Source organism: Heterocephalus glaber, unplaced genomic scaffold, assembly GCF_053883595.1.
Source record: "Heterocephalus glaber isolate CG9 unplaced genomic scaffold, H.glaber_assembly_v1.0 deba00001465, whole genome shotgun sequence".
NCBI lineage: Eukaryota > Metazoa > Chordata > Mammalia > Rodentia > Bathyergidae > Heterocephalus > Heterocephalus glaber.
In genome coordinates, this window is record NW_028258312.1 from 2816516 (window position 1) to 2841605 (window position 25090).

The following is a 25090-nucleotide window of genomic DNA, read 5'->3' on the forward strand; positions in this document are numbered from 1 at the left end:
ATATAATTATATTAACAAAACATATATATATATAAATATATATATCTCACTGATACTCTCATCTAAAACTCAAATGACCTGAAGATTGTCTCAGCTGACTGGGCTTAAGAATTTCCATTCATCCAATTGAGACTTATTGCTTCCTTACTCCCTGACTGCCAGATACCTATGTCATCTTATACTATCTCCCCCTAATCCACAAACCTTAATCTTCCTTTTGCCCCAGGGCCACTTTGGAGGCTAGGAGTGAGAGGAAGGCAACCCCTGTGGCTCTGTCCCCAGCAATCACACCCCCAGAGGTCCCATCCTGCTCCTCACCTGAAAGCCCCTGCCCTAGCTCCTGTGATGAAATGCCCCGGGTAGCCTTCCTACCTGAAGAAGGAAGAGGAACAAATACTGAGTCTAGGTTTTATTTTAAAATCCAGATGATTAATGTGTCAGTCCTAGTTTACAAAGGAACATTTATAGAAAAACTTTGTATTGTCTCAAAATTGGATTAATTCTTCTCATTATTAGCATTACATTTTTTCCATAAATGCAGAGATTATACTGAGGAGGGGAGAATTCATATAAGATTAACTGATATTCCATAGGATGCTAGGGGAGGAGAGATTTAGGTGGGCCTGTGGGAAGAAAAGCATGTTGGAGGGCAGACCTGAAATCTCAAGGTACAGAACCTCCCAAATGACTCTGAAGAGACAACACTCACTTTTGGCTGTGCAGGTTGTCTGTGTTTAAGAGTCTCATGACTTTATCACTTTTAAGATAATGATGAATGATGATGAGGGGGTAGGAACACAAAGTCGGGGCTGGAATGTAATGTAACATAAACAGCACAAAAACCAAGGGCACAGCTACACTAAAATGGAAACTCAGTCTATGGTTCTTGCTTGTGGCACAAATAGAGAAATCCAGTTCACATGAAGTGGCTCAGCATGATGCAATTTATAAATACCACATGTGCAAAATGAATCTAGAAATCAAAGAAAAACCATTACATGAAAAATGAGATGCATAAATGCAGATTATATAACTTTTAGGGCATGTGATAACATGTACCTAAAGGAGTAACTGTTCCAAAATTAATGGAATGTTTCCAATTTAAATTATGTATGTTTTTCTATATTAACCAGTTTCAAAGATACCATGATGCTTATGAGGAAAATCCAGTAAATGCCGATAAGGATGAAGATAAATGAAAATCTTAATAATTTCTCCTGATGATCAGCAAAAGTAACTGACAGATTTCAAGGACAGTGAAGTAGCTTTGTATTTGCAAAGTAACCCAAATTACCCTATCAATTCTCACCCAGGATCTACCTTGGCAATAGGGACAAGGAGTAGTTCACTTGGTAATTTTTTCAATCTTCAGGGAAGACTTTGAAAATCCAAGTTAGTTTATAACAGAGTAACAGTTTCATGATTCAGGACTCTTTCTCCCATGGAAACCAGGGTACAATTCCTGCTACAAGGAGGAAGCAACTAGTAATAGAAGTTAGTGACTTTATATATCAACTTATCAATGATTAAACATCTTAACTTACTATACTACAATGATTTAGAAGTCCACCAATTTTTATCTATGGCATTAAGAAACATTTTTGTCTTACCAAGTTCATTCATTGCATGTCTATGCTCTTCATCAAATGAAAGTTTCATCAGAACACATACAGCAGGACAGATCTGATGTTCAACAGGAGCGGGCACTGAAAAAGTTGACATAAACCATGTTTTGCTACTTCAAAAGCAATGATGGTTATTATACTTTAAAATATACAGGGATCGGGCCAGGGATTTAGCTCAGTGGTTCTGGCTCCTGCCTCGCTAGTGCAAGTTCCCGAGTTCGATCCCCCATATCAAAAAAACACAACAAAACCAGGGATCAGTAATATAACCCTAATGTATAGAAGTTTAGTGGATCAACAAGTATTTGCTGAATGGACAAATAAATACTAGATGTGGAATAGAAAACAAATAGTAAAGGGCTTTTCTTAGTGCCATAAAAATGTTTACCACTCATCTGCCTTTGACTGACCATGTTCAAATTCCCTGTAGGTTCATGTTATTAACTTACATATCTAAAAATTTAAAATTATGTTGGCTATATAAAAGAATAAAAACATATTGGTATAAAACTGTTTATAATTTCTATTTATTTATTTATTTATTGGTACTGGGGATTGAACTCGGGACCTTACACTTGTGAGGCATGAGGTAGAACCACTGAGCTAAATCCCTGGCCCTATAATTTAAATTTAAACCACTGTCTTGAGCATTGGTTAAAAGCACATGGCCTTGTATAAACCTGGTACCTTGTAGAGAAAGTTAACTATATATACAGTAAAAAAATTGAAAGAAAAAGGTGTTGAAGAAAATGTACCTACACATTTGATACTATATGCAAGGTTTTGAAACTCATTATTTGACATAACATAGTTTTTTTTTTTTGGTACCAGGGATCGAACTCGGGACCTTGCTCTTGTGAGGCAGGCGGCGGAACCACTGAGCTAAATACCCGGTCCTGCATAACATAGTTTTTAAAAAGTATTTTTCTGAAGTACTAATTTGAGTCCTTTCATAAATGTGGACAGCCAAAGAAAATTCAGAAAGGCAATGTTCTATTGTCAATAAAGATCTCAATAAAGTATCTTACTAGTTCTCATCCCCAGAATAAGCACATATAAAGGATCATCTCTGCTTTTCTCTTATTCCAGAAATTGAAGTAAATTTTATACTTTGGCTTAGAAAAAACCTGCTATAGTGTCACAAGACATGTTTTTACCATTGCCCCTTTTCAATACCATTCCCCTAATCAATAGGTTGATATAACAGCGTCACCTACTTATTCTCTGTGTGAGTTCTTACTGGGTGACAGGAAGGCCTTACCTTATATACTTACTGATGTTGATTCTTGGCTACAGGAATGAAGTTTTATGTCCCCAAGGGACTCAACTCCTATATTTCCTGTTCCTGAGGGGGAGGGGCTGGTGGCTAAGGGTCCTTTTCAGAGCCAACAGCTGGGTGTTTTTTTTTGTTTTTTGGCCACCAGTCACTGGGGCCCATTGGTTGGAGCAAGACGGTACAGAAGGAAGAGCTCTAAGCTGAAAGTTAGCAGACATGACCTTTGTTCTTGGCTCTACCAGTTACTAGCTATGTGGCCAAGGGTAATCTTTTAGCATCTCTAAACTTCAATTTCTAGATGATAGCATTTTCCTTTTCTACTTCACAAAGTTTTTGTGAGGATCAAATAATACAGTGTCTCCACTGAATAGGGTGATATGCAAGTATAAAAGATTATGGCTTGGTCACTAATAGCTGGAAAAACTTATACAAAGTTACTTTTCTGAACCTCATCTATGCAATAAAAGGGGGAAGATAATTGCTCAAATTCTTTTTAGCTCAACTAATCTTTGCCTTGATAAGTTTCTTTTGATTTGCTATTATTTTTTGGTTCCACAGCAATGCACATATTTTCCTATGTTAATTTTTCTAGGAAAATACAGACATAGCTCTAAAATAATGTTAGCAGCATAGATAACTAATATGAATTTCTTCCTCCATTCATAAAGACAACATGTTAACTGAAGAAAAAGTTTTCTAGTCTAAAACTGTTACATTTGCTTTGAATAATGCACTATGATGTACACTATAGAGAACATACTTGGATTTTTGTCCTGGTCCATGCCTTGTTCATGGGCTTCCTGCCACTCCCAACAGGTTTCACAGTAAGCTCGTATCTGTTCCAAAAGATGAAGGACTCGGATTTCACGCCTGCCTCTCTTGTCATCAGGCTGTGAGTGAATGATGTTGTGGAGGGCTGCACTGGCCCTGGCCCGAGCCTCTTTACTGCCCCGGGAATTTCCCAACAATACAGAGTCTTTGTCATTGCCATGTAAAAGCTGGATGAGGAGAGGAAGACATCCAGACTGTCGCATGGATATACAGCTGTCTTGGGAGCTAGACATAGCTAGCAAAGTTCGTGACATATCATCCTTATCATGAGTACCAAGCATTGACAACAATGAATACACCATTTCCACCTGTGGGCCAAATGAGTTTAGAAACAAAATTATGACTTTAATATCCAAAAGCCAAAATTAATGAAGTGATGAATGGGATGTTTACTGTAACTCATTCAAAGCAAAACAAAACAAGAAAAATCCAGGATAAAGTAATGAGTGCTATGTCAACATCCAGATAATCATCAACAATTTTTTACGTGAATAAATCATAATAGTGGTATTATACAGTGTAGAAAGAGAAAGTAGGTTTTTTTATACTTAAACAGCAATTTGTATGGATTATTTGGCAGTAATCTACTGATTATAATGAGTGAAAATTAAATGATCTCTTACACACAGGGATGTAATCTCTCATATACATTAAGGAATGCATTTTATCTAAATTCTTTATGCAATTTAAAATAATGTTTTACCTCTTTTAATCTACAATATAATCAATAAACAGAAAACATTTTTGCACAAATAATTTACTAAGTACTAATTCTCAGCAATCATGAATTCTCATTAGATTATAAGTGTAATACTGTTAAAATTACATGATTTCTCTTACGGATGTGAAAATATTTTATTGTGAAAAAGAAAATGTCATGAGCACATAGGAAGTGACAATGCCAGGATCTGCAGTTATTTTCTATTTTTAAAAGCATGTGGTAAGCATTAGTTACTCTCTGACAATAAATTCTAAGGACTTACTTAGGTTAGAAACAGAAAAACACCACCCAGTTATCCTGGATTGTCATCAGCTTCATTTCAAAGTTAGAGGCTACTGCATGAAAGCAGATGGCATTATATAAAGAATGCATCATCTCTATAAATCAGTGGTTCTCCCTCAGGGATGCCCCCTTCCCCGACCCTGTAAATTCGGCTATGTTCCAGAGGCATTTTTGGTTGTAACTGTGAGGCAACAGTAGTGTTAGGGGCATCTAGTGGGTAGCATCTAGAAATGCCGCTCAACATCCATAATGTAACAGAGAATTACCTAGCTAATAGGTATGAAACTTTTAGCAAGGTAATATAAAGCTGTGGATAAATGGGTTTTCATCAGACATAGGCTCAAATTTTCGCTTCACCACTTATAAGCAAGCTGTGTAATGCTAGGTTACTGATTTGATTTCCCTGAGCTTCAGTTTTCTGAGTTGCATGAAGAAATTTACCTAATACTTGTTAAGATTCAATGAAATAATACATATTTAGGACAGTATCTGGCCTTCAAAATAGTAAAGCCTTGCTATTATTACATACAAATCGCTCAAAAGGAAATGGTATTCTAACTGTCAGTTTTCACACAAAAGTATCATTCCCTATGAGACAGTTTCTTTATAGCAAAAACTACATGTTGATGTTGCACAGATCTGGAGTTAAATTTTAACTTTATTAAAGAGCTACCTGATGTTTTTTTTCTCATTTAGAAGAATAAGAATATTTTACAGGCAGATAGTCACAAGGGCTACTCAGGGAAGTAAGCCAGTTTGGCTGGAGCTTAGGATACTTCCAGAAAAGTAGATGGTGAGGCTGAAAAAGAATTAACGACTATCTAATCTGTCAGGTTTTATAATCCTCCTTTCCCCCTTTATATTTCTTTGTATAAAAAGATGTCATTTCTTTGAAAGACTGAATTAGCATTCTTCTCTGAAAAATGTAGATGAAGAATATCATAGCAAAGCATTCACAATCAGGGTTTAGAATCTTCTGTTACCTTGGTTCCCAGATGACTTGTCAGCCTTCGAGGAGCAGAGTGTGTACTAGAACTCAAAACACTGGCTGTTTCGTGGTCCATTCGTGTAGCTGAACCCTAGAAATCGAGTAAATTATAAATAGCATAATTTAAATTATAAATATAGGTAACTTCATGTGAAGGTGCTCCAAAGTGAACCATCTTTAGGGAAAACAATTACATATATCATTAAAAGTATGACCACTGGAACTGCTCAAAATAAAAATTTATTTGACAGCTGTCAAAACTCATTCAATTGTACATTTAATATGGGTGCATTTTATTGTACATTAATCTTTCCTAGATAAAGCTGATTTAAAAAAATCCCAATAGGAGAGGCTTTTAAAATCCAGCCCCTAAAGAATGAGAAATTAGAGACATTTATAGCTGAATGGATGCACATTGAGGCCATACTGAAATAAAGTGAAATAAACAGGAAACGTGTAAATACTGAATAGTTTCGCTGGTGTGAGAAACTGAAAGTGTAAATAAGGATCAAGATGTATAATAGATAATGTAGGAAATAGGAAGAAAAGGTCTAAAGGAATATGAGAAGTGGGAGGGGTAGGGGAAAGGAAAGAAGGGAAAGGAAAAAATATGAGAAAATAAAAAAATGGAAATAAAGTCTTTGTAAATAGGGAGGCGTGGAGGGGATGCAGGGAGAGCAGGGGAATGGGGAAAAAATAAGAACCAAGATATATCATGTAAAGGTACAAATTCCCAATGATGAATGGTATCCTAAAATGTACCAATAAACTTAATTATTATTTATTTATTGTTGTTATTTATTATTTGTTATACCTAAAATGTACCAATAAACTTAATGAACAAAAACAACAACAAAATCCACCCCCATAAAAGCATAAATGTCCACTTACACCTCCACAGGGAAATCTAGTCAGATTAAGAACATTAATTAGTACAGAGTCCAAAGTGGCTCTCCTTTCCAGTCTCAACTTCCTTCGTGGGTCTGGATTCTTTATGGTGCTTAGATTGCGAGGAATACTTCTCAATTTAGAATAGTTACTTGGCACTACCCAGAGCATGGAGAAGGGACAGCAAAGAAGTTTCACCTTGCTTCTTTTGTATCTGGCCTTCAAGACACTGCTTCTTTGAAATGCCTAGAATATCTAGAGCACAGATTTTTTTTTTTTTTTGGTACCAGAGATTGAACTCAGGACCTTGCACTTGCGAGGCAGCCACTGGAACCACTGAGCTAAATCCCTGGCCCATAGAGCATGGATTTTAGTACATACTCCAGCTTAGCCTTTTTTGTGGTCCATCACCTCCATAACTCTTACCTTCAGCAGCTTTTCTCCACAGTCATTCCATCATATCTGCCTGGAAACACTGCAATTGTAGATGAATTCAATTGTCTGTCTTTATTTTTATTTTTAAAAAGTACCCAGGCATGAACTGCTGTGCAATATTTGAGAAATCTGAGCACACGAGAAATCACTCAGCTTGCTAGGATGCTACCCATATACATTTATGGTCACTAGTACACTGTGCTCTCAGTGCTGTACTCATGGTTTGTTTTCTTAATGGTTTTTTTCTTTCCTCAGGGTTGCTATTTTAGACATGTCTCATTTTGTAGAAAACCGAGGTTCTTTTCTTTCCCTTAGCACATGCAATTTTACTTTCTATTTTATAGAAAAATAGAAGCCAATAGATAAAATTCCCTCAATTTCTTGCTACCAGACCAGTAAAATTACCTGCCCGCATAACCTTCTGCTGTTAATCACATGGACCCTTTTTTCTCTCTAAGGCCTATCCTTTTACATGTGCTCTGCACCCATTTTTTCTCCCATTTCTTTTTATTTTTATGGATCTTCAACATTTTTCTGTACTGGTTCCTTCCCAGAAACATTCAAACATGCTCATCTCTTTTACCTTAAAAAGTCAAAACAATCTCCAGATTTTTTTTCTCAAACTTGTAGTTTTTATCAGCTAGTGGCTTTTGCTCTCTTTGGTAGTTCACACCTACACATTTTTAGAGTTAACTAAGATAGTGAGCGATCTTTGACTTTGTAACTTTCCATTTAAGCTACCATAGTCCAATATGATATAGTGCTGAAAAAGTCAATGAAATGCTCTTCTTTTTTAGGTGGGTTTTGAGGCAGGGTCTCCCTTTGTAGTTCAGGCTGGCCCTGAACTTACTATGAAGCCCAGGCTAGCCTTGAGCTCATGGAGAACCTCCAGCCTCAGCCTCCTGAGTGCTGGGTTTACAGGCATGAGCCACCAAGCCAGGCTCTGTTCCTTCTTTTTTGGAAGGAGATTCTACGACTTTGAGACTTTAGTCTAGATTTTCATCTTTTCAGTGAATACTCACCAGGGATGCAAAAATCTTCCACACCTTAATCATCACATTTTCCACCTTTTTCCTCAATTCCAAACCTAAATATCTAATAGTTTACCTGACATTCCTAACTTTGATGTCTCACAATTAACATCTTTACACTTAAAATTTTCAAATCTGTATATAATTCGCCTTCACTAACCTCCTCTTCTCCACCTAGTGCTATCACTATCCCTCTAACTGCCTACAACAGAAACCTGGGAATTATTCTTGACTTTTCCTTCTTAGCCCTCATACCCAACCCCTAAGCGCTTGGCAGAGTCTATTTCCTAAATTTCTAAAATACTCAGATATCTGCTGATTGAACGACTCTTTCCAATTTGAGGTGAGGAAACTCTCAGACTACATCATCTTTCACTGAGATTACTTACTGTACCTTTGCTCAATCATCTTTTAGGTGCCAGATTATGTTAATTTGCAACTTTCTTCATGACAAACCTCACCCAAACCTAGGTTTAGTTTTAGGTTTCTAACATGTGTTTCTATAGCACTATGCACTGGCCCTCTTATAGTACTTAACACACTTTTGGAAACTGCTCATCTGCTTCTAATTTATAAGCTTCTTGCAGAAAAAGTACATATACCTAGCTCATCATCACAACCTAGGGTGGAGAACAGTTTTGATACAGTGAAAATGTTTAGTAAGCACATAGTGAACATTGGTGAATGAATTTTATACTGTTTTCTAAGTGAAAAGGGGTGAAAAACAGGCAGGGAAGTAAAGAGGTGGATAAGATAAATGGCCGGAGGGGAGCCCTTCAAAGTTCTTAACAGAATCAGCCTCTCTGTTTTGTTTTCCTCTTATTTGTCTTTAAATATCCACTTGCCATGATAGGCACTCAAATGTGACTTGAGGATGACTAGCGTGACTATTCCTGATAGCTACACAGAACAACCTGGGATATATAGACATTGCCTCTATTTCTTGTTTCACGACCGAGTACTCCTTCTGTGAGTAGGTCGTTGAATGAATTGGTTGCTAAATGAGAAAATGTATATAGTATGTACATTATGATATTCAGAACAAAGAAATGATCAAAGGAAACTCCAATTTAAACAAGTAGGTTGTTAAATGTGGAATATCTGTATTAGATATCATATTATCAGAATACTTCAATGAAAATGATTTGTTTTTAAGAACACTTGCTGTCCAATAGTCTTTAAAATAAAATATAGCATCACTCCAAATCAGTTTATCACCTGAGGAACTGTTCAAAGCAAATAATCCTTAGAAGTGAGTCCAGTAAAGAGTGCACTGATAAATTTTTCTGGCCCCTTGGCACAGCTCTTCTGCCTGTATCATATATGATCAACAGGTCTCATAAGACTGTGCTCAAACTCACTCCTGTCTGCATCAAAACATGCAAACCATATATATTTTGGATATTGAGGCAAAAACCTCATGAGGTTGCTTGTTTTGCCAAAAATTAGGTACTTATTTTTCCCCAATATTAGACATTACAGAATACATATTTTGAAGACATCTGTCTTTTCATGAATGCTATGTTTATTTGCACAACATGCTTAGTGAATGTGCCTAAAATACAATAAGCAACAAGCACTCCTCGCTTAATGACTGAGTGCCACTCCTGTGACGAGGGTGTTGAATGAATTGGTCACTAAATTAGGCATTGTAATATATAGTATGTACATTACAATATTCAGAACAAAGAAATGGTCAAAGAAAACTCCAACTTGATGACTTTGCTTTTATTTGCATGACTCTTACATGCAGTACTGTATGTATAACAGAACATAAAACTACAGCACTATACAGTAAATTAGCAAAAATTACAATACTGAATAAACAAGGTGTACTGTACAAAAAAAAAGACACTGAGGCTTTATCAATAAGATGTACAGAACTGTACAAGAAAATAAAAGATAGGTTGTAAGACCAAGTGGTGGGCCTTAAGCCTGAACAGCTTGTACAGAAAAATTTATCAGTGCACTCTTTATTGAGCTCACTTCCAAGGATTATAAGCTTCATGGTTCTAAATCCAAAGTCATTTAAATAGATAGGTCATTAAAAGAGGAATATCTGTAGTCAATTTTAAATGTACCTGCTAGGTTAGAGTCCCTCTTCTATATTCCTGCTTGCTAACTTTTAAATGACTCAAGTGATCTTCTTACTCAGCCTTCCCTTGGCTGGGACCATTGGTGTGTACCACTACAACTGGCTTCTGGTTGCTCACTTTAGAAAGTAATTTAAAAGAGTTTCACTACAAAGACAGTAGCAACCTTAACCTCATTGTCAAACATGGCAGATATGGGGAAAGAGGCAAACATTTTGACTTTTCTGTACAAACTAAATCAAGAAGTAATCAAATAGTAGATGAGAAGTTTCTGTTTATGGAATTATTTCAGATAATTCTATGACTTCTAGTTATTATTAATGGCTGTTAATATTACAAAAAGAGAGAAGCAGACATTATGTACTTCCTCATGGAAGAACATCATGTCACCTATGAAAGTTGTGTCCCCCCCCTCAAAAAAAAACCACCCCTAAAATTTCTGGATACAACTACCAATTTACAGGAAATATAGAGGATAAAAGAACATGTTAAATTGTCTCATGGGGATGTTTTCAGTGAAATCCAGAGTATGGAAAGTTCAGTAAGTAGAACTGGTTTTTCTCAAAAAGAGATAAAGAGGTAAACTACAGATTAGAAGATATTTTAGAGACATACTGACAAATTTCAGTTCATGAACCCTATCTGGGGCCTGAGTCAAACTATGAAAAAGGCATTTATGCAACAACTGGAAATCTGAATACTGACTGGATATCTGATGCTATCAAGTAATTACTGTTACTTTGGGGATGCAATAAGGATACTAGTTATGTATTTTGAAAGTGTTCTTATCTTTTGGAAATACAAAGTGAAAATGTTTATGGAACAAATAATAATTTTGGGATCTTCTTCAAAATAGGAATTTAAAGTGGATGTAGTACATGTGGGTCACTTTTATTATTCTGTCTGCCTTTGTATGTGATTTGAAATTTTCCATAATATAAAAGTTTTAAAAACTAGCAGCAGCAGAATGGATTCTCCTAAAATCTCATCTTTTCCCCATTTTTGTTTAAATTTTATGACAACCTACTAGCTATTATCAGAGATCTGAGTGTGAAGTTCAAATAGAAAAGCAAGAATTCATTAATAAGTGAATTACTCACACAGTTACACACCAAGCAAGCAGAAATCTGGCTTGTATAATTTACTTCTAGCTTTTCTCTCCACTGAACTTCCTGGGGTGATTAATCATAGGTCAAGAAATCCTATTTCTGGTAAGGATGTCAGTTCTTCCTTCCAACCACCAATTATTTACTGTCACCTACTATTTACCAGGACAGTGGAGCATGAACATGAACAAAACTAGACAGAATTCTTACCATTCTGGAGCTTGCAGTCTAATGGCAGAAACAGATATTAATCAAATAACTACACAAATAAATGTAAAACTCCAAATCTGGAGAAACAAACATGCTATAGCCTGTAACAGTGAGATTTCTATTCAAGCTTGTCTGAGAAAGTGATACTTAAGATCAGACATGTATGAATTGGGGTTGACTGGGCAAAACTAGAAGAGGTGCACAGGCTGCAAGAGGAAGTCAGTGAACCTGATGTACTCGAAGAAGACCACTGTGGTGGAAGTGGTGAGAGCAGGATGTGCCCTAAAGCTGACAAGACAGATAGAAGTGGATTCTATAGATCATAATAAAGGATTATCATTATACTAAAAACCAAAGGAAATCAAAAAAGGATTTTACAAAGGGTGGTTTACACTTTGTAACAATCACTCTCCTTGAGTAGAAAACCAGAGGAGAGGGGGTAGAACGAACTTCTGTGTGGTGGTAGAGATAAATGCACCAGGACAGGTGCTTTGGTGGAGCATACACTCCCCAGAAACTCTGAGATTGATTCTCATTTTCAATGAGTGTCAGTGGTTATCTTCTCTGGAGAAAATAATAAAACAAAAGAAATGAATAAACCTCAAGATGTTGTCATGTGTATAGATCCTATTTAGACAGGTTTAAGGAATCTTCATTCTTGAAACAGGGTCTCTCTATGTTGCCCAGGCTAATCTTGAGCTCTTGGGTTTAAATGATCCTCCTGTCTCTGCCTCTTGAATAGCTAAGACTAGAGTTAAAGGAATAACAAAAAGGTATAACAATCACAGACCCATTGGTAGAAATTACTCACATACATTAGCGCTTGAGAGTAGCTATAGTGTTGTTTTAAAACAGTGATTGAAAGTAACTAGATATATACATGGCAGAATTATTGTCATGCAAACCACTGATTTGGTGGGTAAGTCAACATGGATATTGTCAAACAAACACTGAATCCACAATACTATCACCCCTCCACCCTGCCCTGTGATAGGGGACTGAAACCAAGGCCTCCACACTGACCTTCATCCCCTCCCTTTTAATTCTAGGATGTGCTCGCCCTAAGTCACCCAGGCTGGGATTAAGGTTCTGATCCTCCTGCCTCAGCCTTTGAGAGTGCAGGGATTATTGGTGTGAGCCTCAGTGCCCAGCTCTTGATTTACTATTTCTAGTAGATCCTTTCTTCTACTAAAATCCTTACACCAAAATAAATAATATGATGCTCCCTAAAAGGACTGTGCAGGGAGACAACCTAAGTAATCAGCAAAGAAAATTGAGACAGTAGTTCCTTCTATTTTTCCACAAGGGAAATGGTTTTATAATTGTTATAAAAACTTCACACATTCATTTAAAAACAATTTAAATACACAAGGTATAAACAAGAAAGTAAAAACCACAAAAATCCTAACACTTAGCAATACTATTAGTAACATTCTGAGTCATTTCTCTGTGCATATACATGTATATAAATGTATGAGAGTTCATATATGCACTTTTTAAACTACAAGAGTTATAATTATTTTTCTAAGCTAATAATATTTGTTAACATCCAATTAGCATTTATGAAATGCTTACTCTTGGTCAGGCACTACGCTGGTTGTCAGGAGTACAATGGTGAACAAAAGCAATACAGTGCAGCTCAAAGGACTTTAAAAGGAAGGCAGACAACAATAAATTGGAACAAGTCCTACAAGTGCAGACATAAGGTAGCTGAGAGTATTTTATTTATTCCAAGGAGACAGGCACAAGAAAAATACCCAGGGGAAGCACGAGTAAAACACATACAAGTGAACTGAGGCAGAAGAAATTTCTAGGCAAAGTGAATGTCACGTGGAAGGCCTGGACAGATTCAAGGAGCTGAAGAATTGAAGTTGACGGAATCGTGAGAAATTGGGGCAGTGCAAAATACTGCTAGAAGAGTAAGCAACATAAAGAATCTGGATTCTATTCCATGAGTATTGAGAAGTCATTGAAAAATTTAATAAGTAAATGATACAATCAGATTTCTATTTTAGAAGGACCATTTTGATTATAATATGGTGGGTAAAATAGAAAAGGAAAGGCTGAAACAAAAGGTAGATATTTAATAAACAGCTATAAATATATTAATTAATAATTTATTTTTACAGCCCTAGGAATTCAGTGCAGGACCTTATCACTGAGATACATGCCCAGCCCTTTTTCTTTTTCTGATACCGGGGATCAAACTCAGATCCTTGCGCTTTCGGGGCAGGCTACAGAACCACTGAGGTAAATCCCTGGCCCCCCTTTTTCATGTTTAAAAAAATTTTGAGACAGGGTCTCTACATTTGCCCAGGCTGGACTTAAGCTTGTGATTTTTCTCCCTCAGCCTCTCAAGAATGCTGGGATTACTGTAAGTCCCTAACTTATGAACATTCAAGGTGTGAACTTTACAGGCGTATAAGACTCACCATCAGCTTGTGAACAAATCAGACTTATGAATAATTCTCCTGGAATAGAATGAATTCATAAGTAGGGAATTTATTATACAGGCAAGCACCACATGCCTGGCCAATTTCTCATTCTTAACATTTGCATGGTGTACTATGTAGGTTCTATGAGGTCAGGGAACAGATATAAATCCTAAAACAGAAACACAATCTACTGGATGATAAAATGGTACAACTCTTGAAGACAGAAGCATAGGGATTAACTTTCTGAACAGAGCTCCAAAGGCACAAGAAACACTGTCGACAGATGGGGTCATATCAAATTAAAAAGCTTCTGTACAGCAAAAGAAACAGCCAACAGAAGGAAGAGTCAACCTACACAATAGGAAAAAATTTTTGCCAGCTATGCCATGACAGAGGACTAACAACAAGAATACAAAAAGAACTCAAAAAAATGAGACACCCAAAATAAAAGACCCAATCCAAAAACAGGCAACCAAAAAGAACAGATACTTCTCAGGAGAAGAAGTACAAATGGCCAATAAACACATGAAAAAAATGCTCATCATTGCTGGCCATCAGAGAAGTGCAAATTAAAACTACACTGAGGCTGGGCATAGTGGTGAATGCTTGTAATCTCAGCACTAGGGAGGCTGAGACAAGAGGATGGCTGTGAGTCTGAGGCCAGGCTGGACTATATAGCGAGACTCTGTCTCAGAAAGCAAAACAAACAAGCACAAATAAACCTACACTGATATGCATCTTACCCCAGAAAGAATGGCTAACAAGCCCCCCATAAAACAAAAACAACAACAAAAAAGAAATATAACAAATACTGGCGAGGATGTGGGTAAAAGTAACACTAATACATTGATGGTGGGAATATAAACTAGTTTAACCACTATAGAAATCAATGTGGAGATTCCTCAAAAAACTAAAACCAGAAATTGCATTTGACCCAGTTATCCCCCTCGTAGGTATCTTCCCAAAGAGTTAAAATCATCATATTGCAGGATACATGCATGCCCATGTTAATAGCAGCACGATTTATAATAGCTAAGATCTTGGAAACAGTGATATGTCCATCAATAGATGAATGGATAAGGAAACTGATATTTATATACAACGGAGAACTATGCTGCCATAAAGAAAGATAAACTTGAGGCATTTGTAGGTAAATAAATGCAACTTGAGAACATAATGTTAAGTCAAATGTCAGACACAGAAGCATGAATACTGCATGATTTTTCTTTTCTTTTTTTTTTTTGGTACCAGGGATTGAACTCGGGACCTTGCACTTGCAAAGCAGGCGGTGACACCACTGAGCTAAATCCCCAGCCCTGCATGATTTTTCTTATATGAGAAACACTATAGTGTTTCTCATATAAGAAAAAAAAAATATATGTATATATATATATATCCCTGACTTATGAGCATTTGAGTTGCGAACTTTCACAAGTATGCTATATAAGATTCACAGGTGTATTGTATAAGACTTACTGTGTTGGATTTGCGTGAATCTAACAAACGTTTTCCTGGAATGGAACTCATTTGTAAGTCTGGGACTTAACTGCACACACAAATAAAGATCAAAATAGAAAAGAGATAAATAGGAAGTAGGGAGAAGTTCAAGTACTTTCCCAAATTACAAATTCTACTGCTTGAAAAATATTTCAATATACATGCTATATAGTAAATTCAAGGCTAGCCTGACCTATAGTGAGACCCTGCCTTCAAAAAAAGTGCTATTTTGTTTCATTTGTACTACTAGTTTATCTTAGTTTATCGAAAAGAAAGTTTTGTGTTATTATCTATTTCTTTTTTGTAAGAATCTTTTTGGTTTATGTCTTATACTCTGAGTACTTTGAACATTAACGATACACATTGTAATAACTGTCATTCTCTTATTACTTGACTATGAAATTTTATTTTTTCATAAAATTAAAAAAATAGTATTTTTATGCTGACGATAGGAAAGTTAAGGCCATATTAGTGAAATTCTATTTTTAAAAATAATCACTCACTTAAAACATAAAACTATTCATTGTAGGAAATGTGGGGAACATAGGACACCCCAAAGAAAAGTTCTGTCATATTAGGTTGTGTTTTAATAAAACTCTTAATAAAAAATTGGTGGCTGGGCTGGGGATTTAGCTCAGTGGTTCTGCTGGCCTGCCTCACAAGCTCAAGGACCCGAGTTCGATCCCTGGTACTAAAAAATAAAAAAATAAGAATAATGTGCTATATCTTTTATTTAATAAACATTAGAATTAGTTTTTCAATAAGACTTAAATTTCTAGATATATGTAATCTTGAAATATAACAGAAAATAAGAACTATAACAAAGTCCTTATGATAATTTTTAAAAAAACAAAAACATACAGAATGGCTTAGAGAGAGAGAGCATACCTATTCAATGCCAGGAATAACTAGGTCCCGTAACATATTTAGCCAAACTGTTTTTCAAAAAAAACTTATACTAATTGTTTTAGACTAACATAGACACACAATCTAGAGCTCTAAGGGCCGGGAATTTAGCTCAGTGGTTCTGCCGCCTGCCTCACAAGCACAAGGCCCTGAGTTCGATCCCTGGTACCAAAAAACAAAACAACAACAACAAAAAACAATCTAGAGCTCTAAAATATATTTACAAATTTTGTCAGCATTACAGCTAATATGTAATAAAAGGGAAAAAAAGCATTTTGGTACTGAATACTTCTGGATATATCCTCCTAAGGAAATAGTTAAGATTTACAGATCATTTTAAGAACCATCCTCTTCCATACTCTTTTTTGAATATTTAAAGCATTGATTTAAAAATATAATAGAAGAGTTTATTTACCTGACTACCAGAAGGTGCCATGTTGATCTCTGCCACTCCTTGACCTTCATTCTGCCGCTCAGCCTCGTGTAAGCCAGCTTCATGTTTGTTCTGAGATGACCTCTGGTAACACAGAGTTAACATCATTACATACAAAAATCATGTTCGCTTTCTTAGACCACAGCGTGTTTTCTTTTTTGTTTTAAAGCTTTGAATTCATCAATTACCCAGGCTGACAAGGCATGGAACTGCATGTTACACTTCATAACCTCCAGCGTGTCTAGCAGTCGACTATTTCAGTAAGAGGAAAGTGAAGTGTGTCCCTTGAGTATTAGAGCTGCACAAGACAAAGGATTTTCTGAGACTCACAGAAACACCATCCTCCACCAGCTGTGCTCATATCACTATCAGGAATAAAACCCAATGAGACCAAGTACTGTCTTTTCTGCAAAATCACACACTTCTGACATTAAATGGAGCTGCAAATACAACAATTAAACTATCACTTAAGCTTACAAATACTTTCTGTGTAGGCATATTTATACATAGAATACATACAGATTTTCTGTTAGTAAGTCACGTGAAAGCAAATGACAAGCTCTTAGATTCTAATAATGAACAAAACTGAGAATTGTTCTAATGCAACCACCATCTGTTATATGAAATGAAAGATTATATCTATTAAAAGCAGTCATTTCAAAACAGATTACATCTAGTACAAAGCAGTCGCTCTGTAAAAACTTCATTGTAGAGCCAAAAAATAAAACACTTTTCTATTATCTTATACAGAAGCCCTTATGTGCTTAGTCTAGAAAAATGATACTCTAAAATAAAGTTTGCACTTGAAACACTTGACATAATAGTAGATAATTACACAAAATGGCTTCCACTGGAGTTTCTTTAAACATCAAGCTTTCCTGGACCATTTTAAAATATGACTTAAAAATCTAATTTACATGCAACATTTCTATCAATGCTGTAGTTACATGTAAGCAAAAGTGGGGTAGCACCCAGTAATTCAAAAACAAGAAAAAAACAGCATCACCTGAAATTCATACTATGAAAATCAATAAAAATCAAGAGTGGAAAGACACAAAGTCAACAGAGACAAATGAATCAAAGACCACTAAGACTACAAAGATGTGATACTAACACAAGAGAAGATGTCAAAATATTTAAAGAAAAAATAATTACTGATCATTTGCCTTGGTCAGTTACTTGTCATAAGTGTTGGGGGCTACAGTGCTAGCAAAACCAGACATTGTTTTATGTTTTCTTGAAGCTTACAGTCTATTAAAAAATTTTTTTTAAAAGCTTACAGTCCATTTATACTATCAAATAATGAGAAAACAGTTAAAACTGACAAGTGCTATAAAAGAGGAGTATAAGGCACTGTAACAATAGCTAACAGTGATATGACATGGCCTGGGGTTTGGGAAAGAGCTGTGTTAGGATGTGCCACTTAAATAGAGAACTCAAGAATTAATAGTTAACTGGGCCGGGGATTTAGCTCAGTGGTTTAGTCGCTTGTCTTGCAAGCTCAACGACCCTGGTACCAAAAAAAACAAACAAGAATTAATAGTTAACTAGAAAAAGGTGGAGGAACAGAGAAAGGGCAGTCTAGGTAAATAGGACCCAAGAGGGGAGAAAATGTGGCTTGTTGCACTAAATGAAAGTATTATGAGCCACAGCTGGTGGTGCACACCTGCCATCTCAGCACTACCAGAGGCTGAGGCGCGGGGACTGCAAACTCAAGCCCAGCTTAGGCAACTTCATGAGACCCTGTCTCAAAAGTTTAAAATGGGATGGGATGTAGCTCAGTGCAAAGGCTTTGTGCTAGGATGGTGGTAGTGGTGGTGGATTATGATGTGGCTGGAGCATTAAGGGGGGAAAGTAAGATGGTAAAAAACAAACACACAAAGAACACTTACTGATTTTGTTGAATCTGAGTGTGAATAGAAGGTACTCTTGCCTTTTTAAAGTTAAAATGAGGCCACCTCATTATTGCCCCACATAATTAATACTAATGTATTAATAGCATGTAAATTGACATGTCAAATTTTAAATGGTATAAATCAGGCAGGAAACATAGAGCAAAGTAGTTAGGAGGCTAATGTATTAACCTATCTAAATGAGGGATGATACTCTGGAAAAGGTAAACAGGAATACAGGAGTACAAGAACTAGAGTCCAGTCAGTAGTCTAGGAGGTGAAGGGAGGAGGATCACAAATTTGAGCCCAGCCTGGGCAACTCAGAACAAGACCCTGTCCCAAAATAAAAAATATAGACAGGCTGAAGATGTAGCTTAGTTGAGAAGGCCCTGGGTTCAATTCCCAGGACCATCAAAATAAAAGTGATGATATGAATATGTTAAAAGTTTTTAAGAAAATCTAATGTTTACTATGCACTAATCACTTAGCACTTATTGATTTATGTAATCCTCATACCAACCCTCTGAAGTATTGGTATTGTCTCCATTTTGCAGTTAAGAAACAGAGGCACAAAGAACATTAGTAACTGGTTTTCAGTTATGCATCTAGCAAATGGTAGAGTCAGAACTGGAATTACAACTCAGCTAGTCTGACTCCAGAGCCAAATCTACTATTTAATATTTACTATCTTTATTTTTTTTCCTCCTTCTTCTTTCCTTAATTGCTTCCCTTGCTTTTTCCATTGTCCCAAGGCTACAGGCCCATGTGAATTCTTGGATCATTGTACAAAATTTCTACTAATATTAGAGACAAGAGAGACTGTTGCTGATTCCTATGAAAGAAAAATTTGAGTTTCCTCATTGCCATAGTTGCTGTAAAACTTCTCCAAGGTTTTCTACCCTAGGTGATAGGACTGGGGAAAATTTTTTAAAAACAATTTTGTTGAGGTATTTACATACCATAAAAGTCACACATTTTAAGTGCACAATTAAGTGATTTTCAGTAAAATGACCAAGTATCACTACAACCTAGTTTTAGAACACTTTCATCATTCCAGTAAGAGCCTTCCTGTCCACTTACAATTAGTTCTTATTCCCACTCACAGCTCCAGGCAGCCACTGATCTATTTTCTGTCTTTATAGGTTTGTGTTTTCTGGACATCTCATATAAATGAGTTTATGTTTCTAGTTTATTTCACTCAGCAGGCTTTTAAGGTTCATCCATATTATACTATGTGCGAGTAATTTATTACTTTTTATTGCAGAACAGTATCCCACTGTAAGAATATACCACGTTTTGTCTATAGCCATTTGCACTGTTCCCAGTTTTGGGCCACAATGAATAGGCCTGCTACACACATCCAAGTTAAAGTGTTTGTGTGGACCTATGTTTTCTTCATTTTTCTTAGACACCTGAGTGTGACTGCTGGGTCACCACGGTAATTCTTTAATATTCTGAGGAACTGCCAAATCTATTTTTCAAGTGGTTGCATATTTTTACATCTCTGAATACAAAAAGCACGAACAAGTCCCCAACCTGAAATAAACTTGTATTAGTCCTGAAAATGAAGATTATATTGTCCAGATTCCATCAGGAGAGAGCATGCAATCTCTGTACATCTCTGAACCCTTCCCCTTCCCTGGAGTTTGTCCCAGGTGTCTCTTCATTTAGCTTTTCCTGATCTGTGCTCTTATACTAAAATTATAATCCCAAGTATAGAGCTATCAGTGAGTTCTGGGAGTCATTCTACTGAATTAAAAGTTCAGGTGGTTGTGGAAAGCCCTACATTTGTAATCTTCGAGAGAGATGTGTGGGTGAGTTGGGGATAACCAAAACTAGTCACTAGTATCTAAGTTGGGGACAGCCTTAAGAACTTTGCCTTTAATCTGCAGGGTCTGTGCTAACTCTGGTTAGGTTGGAATGGAATTGTACTGCAGTACACCCACTTGGATGGAATTTACACTCAGCTAGCAGAACAGTGGGTCGCTTGGGGACACTTGAAACTTGTGGGAGTCTAGCCAGGTATGGGGGCACACACCTGTAATCCAAGCTAATAGGGAGGCTGAGGGAGGAGGATAGCAAATTTGAGGCCAGCCTTGGCAACTTACTTAAGACTCTTGTCTCAAAATGAAAAATAAGAAGGACTAGGTATAGAGGTCAGCGGTAGAATGCTACTTGGTTTGATCTCCAGTATCACAAGAACAAAAAAACACTTCTGGGGGCTAACCCTAAATCCAGGTAAGTTAAGATCAGAACTGAGCTGAACTGGCAGACACAATGATGTCAAAGAATTGGTGTCAAAATATACTACCTGAAAACAGTTTTCTTTCAAAAAGTTTAAAGAAACTGCTTCCCTAGTTTCCAGCTTTCAGTACTGGCTTTTTAAAGTCTAAACTTATTTATGTTCTTGTTCTTTTGTGTGAAAATTTGTTTCACCTTTCTTCTCCAGGTATTCAGATTTTCCTTCTATTCTCAGTGATGTGAATTTCACCATCATGTGCCTTACTGTGGGATTATTTTCATCTGAGGTGTCAAATATTAGAAAGACCTTTTTATTTGGAAAACTATGCTCCTTGGTTCTACAAAATTTTAATTTATTTTATATGTTGGATTCCACCTCTATAGTTTTAAAAGTTTTCTTTCTGTAGCTCCTTTTATTTTGATATAAAATATTCCTAGGATGATTCTGATTTTTTCTCTTGTCTTTTTGTTTCTATTTTTTGAGAAATTTATCTTTTAACCTTTTTATTGAGCTTTTTTTTGTTTCTGCTATTATAATTTTAACTCCTATGGACTCTTCTTATTCTCTAAATTTTGTATATACTATCCTTTTCTTATTTCATGGATGCACTATCTTTTCTTATTGTTAATATTAATGTTAGTTTTATGTTTGAAGCTCTCTTCTTCCTACAAGAATAAATGATCTATCACTATAATCATTATTAGAAACTTTCTTCAAAAAATTTTAATAGTCATTAGTGTCTATGCATATTTAAGAGTGGGCTATCTATGAAAAAACTGAATGAAGCTCTATGTCTGAGGGATGGAGTCTGTCAACTATAGTGACCCTGTACTTGGTCTAGCTGGGCTGATGTGCTGGTGAAGCTTCCAATGTAAGAAATCTTTAGTTTGCTATGTATGTATGTATGTTTCTTTTGAGACAAGGTTTTGCTATGTAGTTCAGATCAGCCTCCAACTCACTATGTAGCCCAGGCTGGCCTCAAACTCTGGCAGTCCCCCTGCCTCTGCCTTTCAAATGCTAGGATTATAGGTGTGTGTCACCATGCCTGGCACTCTTTTCAGTTTTACACATGGTGTCACCAACTTAAATTACATTAGGCTTACCCCTAAATAAAGACTCTCATCCTTTCCAAAGGAAAAAATTACTCATTTTTTGTTAGAATTGCAAAGCAGCATTCACCTAGCTATGTTCTAGAGGCTTCATCTGCTTCTTTTTTTGGGGTAGTAATGGCTTTTATTTTATAGTCATAAATAATTTTAATCTCCCTAAAATGAGTTGGCTCTTCTCAAGATCATAAATGACTTTTACACCTAAAAACTGGTTATATCTCATATTATTCATCTTCTTAGCAGCCAACTTTTCTTAGTTGATCTCTTCTTTCTTAAAGAACATTATTACATTGATCTTTTACTTCACACCCTTGTCCTTTGGCTAAAAATTTATTAGGCTCTGTCTCTTGGTCCAAGTCCTCTAGAAAGCAACTTGATATAAACCTTATTGAGTAATATTGTATTAGATGATATATTCTCACATCTGCTTCTTAACAGATTTTCAATCACCTTGTTTTTAGGGCCTCCCCTCTTTATTTCTCCTTACAACCAGAGGTAACTAGCATAGCTTGTTCTGGAACCTTTTGGAATTCATAATATACACTGGGTTGCTTCATGATTTTTTTTTTATTGTTGATTTAGGGATCAATTCTCTACAACATGATAGAATAGTTGCATTTTGTATATCAAATTTTATTCTTGTTACTCCCCTGGTTCTGTCTCTCTCCCTCTCCACCCCCCCTCGTTCTTTTTTGGTACCTGGGATTGAACTCAGGACCTTGCGCTTGCGAGGAAGGCAGTGGAACCACCGAGCTAAATCCCCAGCCCTTCATTTTATTCTTTTACTATCATTTTAATGGGGTTTGTGGAGTAAGCAAAGGTAAATGTTTATGATCAATTCTTACTATGGATTATATACAAGGAAAAAGCTTACAGATTGTGATAGCTAATTATTTGACTTGTAAATTGGTAGCTGATGTGAGGTATCTATACTGATGGCTCTACAAATTTTAACTGCATATTATGAAAAATCAAAAGTCAAAGATTTTGATAATTTAATTCCATTAAAAATTATAAAGTACCTCAACTCTCTAGAAGAATATCCATATTTTGATGATGCCATGTTACTTATTTTCTTTTCTAAGAGTAACTACATATATATATATTTTTTATTTATTTTTTATTTATTTTTATTTTTATTTTTTTATTTTTTTTTAAAGATAGGGTCTTGCTATGTAGTTCAGGCTGACCTTGAACTCACTATGTAGCTGAGGCTGGCCTGGAACTTGCAGTGATCCTCCTGCCTCAGCCTCCTGAGTGCTGGGATTACAGGCATGTGCCACCATGCCCAGCTCAACTACCTATATTTATACACAAACAAAAAGGCAATTTACTAACCTCTGCTTCTGCTGCTTGGGACTGTAAAAGTTGTCGTATACGAAGTATGTCCTTTTCTATTTGCTGAATTCTGGCTATTCTTCGCTAAAATAAAATAGGAGACCCAATTAGGCAAATTTTATTAAAAAATAGTAGTGTATTTAATGAACACTAATAATTAAAATAAAATACATTATTCACACATAATAATCCCATGACTATCAATAGCTCAGGTTAATACCAAGTCACTTTAATGTAAGCAATACACAGACACACACACACACACACACACACACAGAGAAACATACACACACATCAATGACAAATTGGAGTTAATTCAATTTTTAAAACACTGAACTTTATCTAAGAGGTCTTTAGATATATTTCATAAAACTGCACAAATACAAGTCATATATCAAATTTCATGGTGTATATATTATGAAAATCAGTATTTAAAAGTTATTCTCAGGGCTAAGGGTGTAATCAGTGGTACAGTCCAGATTTAGCATGTGGAAGGCCTTAGGTTCCATTCCCAACAAACCCTCCTGAAGTCATTCTCAAATATATTTCAAGAAAGTGAAAATTACACCTGAATTTAATGTTTTATATAAATCTAGATTAAGATACAGGGGAAAAAACATCTGATTTGTTATATCAGGGTTTAAACAGTAGAATACCTAAAGTTACTCCTGTTATGAGTCAGCAGTATTTTTCAGACTTTTCAAATACCTACTGCAGTTAAACATTACTTACATTTTCAATAAAAGATCACAAAGATGGCACAGCTTTTGTTTCCCCACTATAGCAAGACCATCAAATGGCCACTATGCAGTAAATACAGAATGATGACATGGAATTGAAACAATGTGGGAAAAGTGTTTTTAAAATGTTAAGCACTTTTTGTAATAATTTTATATTTGACATCCTAATGTTAAGGTATCAAAAACTGTATATTATAAATATAATTGTTTCAATGAGGAATAGTAATATTAGAAGTTGGTTTTCAAACTTTTTCTGGTTACCTGCTCCACCAATAAAAGATATCTGAGCATAAATTTGGTTACGACAACAAAAAGGACATAAAGATCTAAATGGAGATATAAAATTAATAATAATACTTAATATTTACTGCGGGTTTTCGATGTGCCAGGTTCTAAGTGCTTTTACATGTATTAATTCATCTAAGCCTTGTATTTTACAATTTATCATTATCTGTAGTTTATTAATAAGAAACAGAGGCAGAGAGTTTGCCCAGATCATAGTGCTGGTAAGTGTCAGGTCTGGGATCTGAACCACGGAGGTCTTGCTCCAGAGTCTATCTTTTCAACCAAGCAGGCTCGATATTGCAAAGATATGACTTCTTAACCTATAAAAATTCAATGGACTCCTAACAAACAGCATATAAAACTTTTCTTTGAATTAAGCAAGCTGATAATTAAATTTTCAATGAAAGAATAATGCAGCAGAATACAACTACATTATTAACCAATTACATTATAACTACATTAACTCATTCTACCAGGTATTGAGATTTATAAAACAGCAAAGAAAGGAAATGCAGTATTAGTGCAGGTACAGAGAAACTACAATAGACCAAGACAACAGAGCGTGGAAATAGTCACATACATAAACTTAGTACACAACAGAGACAGCATTTTAGATCAGTGGGGAAGTAGTTCACTATCCAATAAATGTTATGGAGAAATTTAGTTGACAAATATTTTGCATGTATGTACGTATGTGGATACATACATAATACACATATGAAGTCAG

The 25090-nt window shown here is 35.8% G+C and overlaps 1 protein-coding gene across 13 annotated transcripts in view; it reads right to left on the reverse strand.

The window, feature by feature from the left end:
- Nucleotides 1-25090, reverse strand: part of Apc (APC regulator of Wnt signaling pathway) — a 120252-nt gene that overhangs the window by 17758 nt on the left and 77404 nt on the right. For 4 of the 13 annotated variants that reach the window (XM_013071127.3, XM_004841782.4, XM_087180863.1 and 1 more), the window contains 6 exons: nt 23339-23422; nt 16740-16841; nt 5719-5814; nt 3662-4040; nt 1611-1706; nt 319-372 (listed from right to left, as the gene is read on the reverse strand). In XM_013071127.3, coding sequence (XP_012926581.1) covers nt 319-372; nt 1611-1706; nt 3662-4040; nt 5719-5814; nt 16740-16841; nt 23339-23422 — 811 coding nt within the window. The remainder of the gene's footprint in view (nt 1-318; nt 373-1610; nt 1707-3661; nt 4041-5718; nt 5815-16739; nt 16842-23338; nt 23423-25090) is intronic. The other 9 variants (XM_013071128.3, XM_021255870.2, XM_087180858.1 and 6 more) reach the window with 3 other exon arrangements.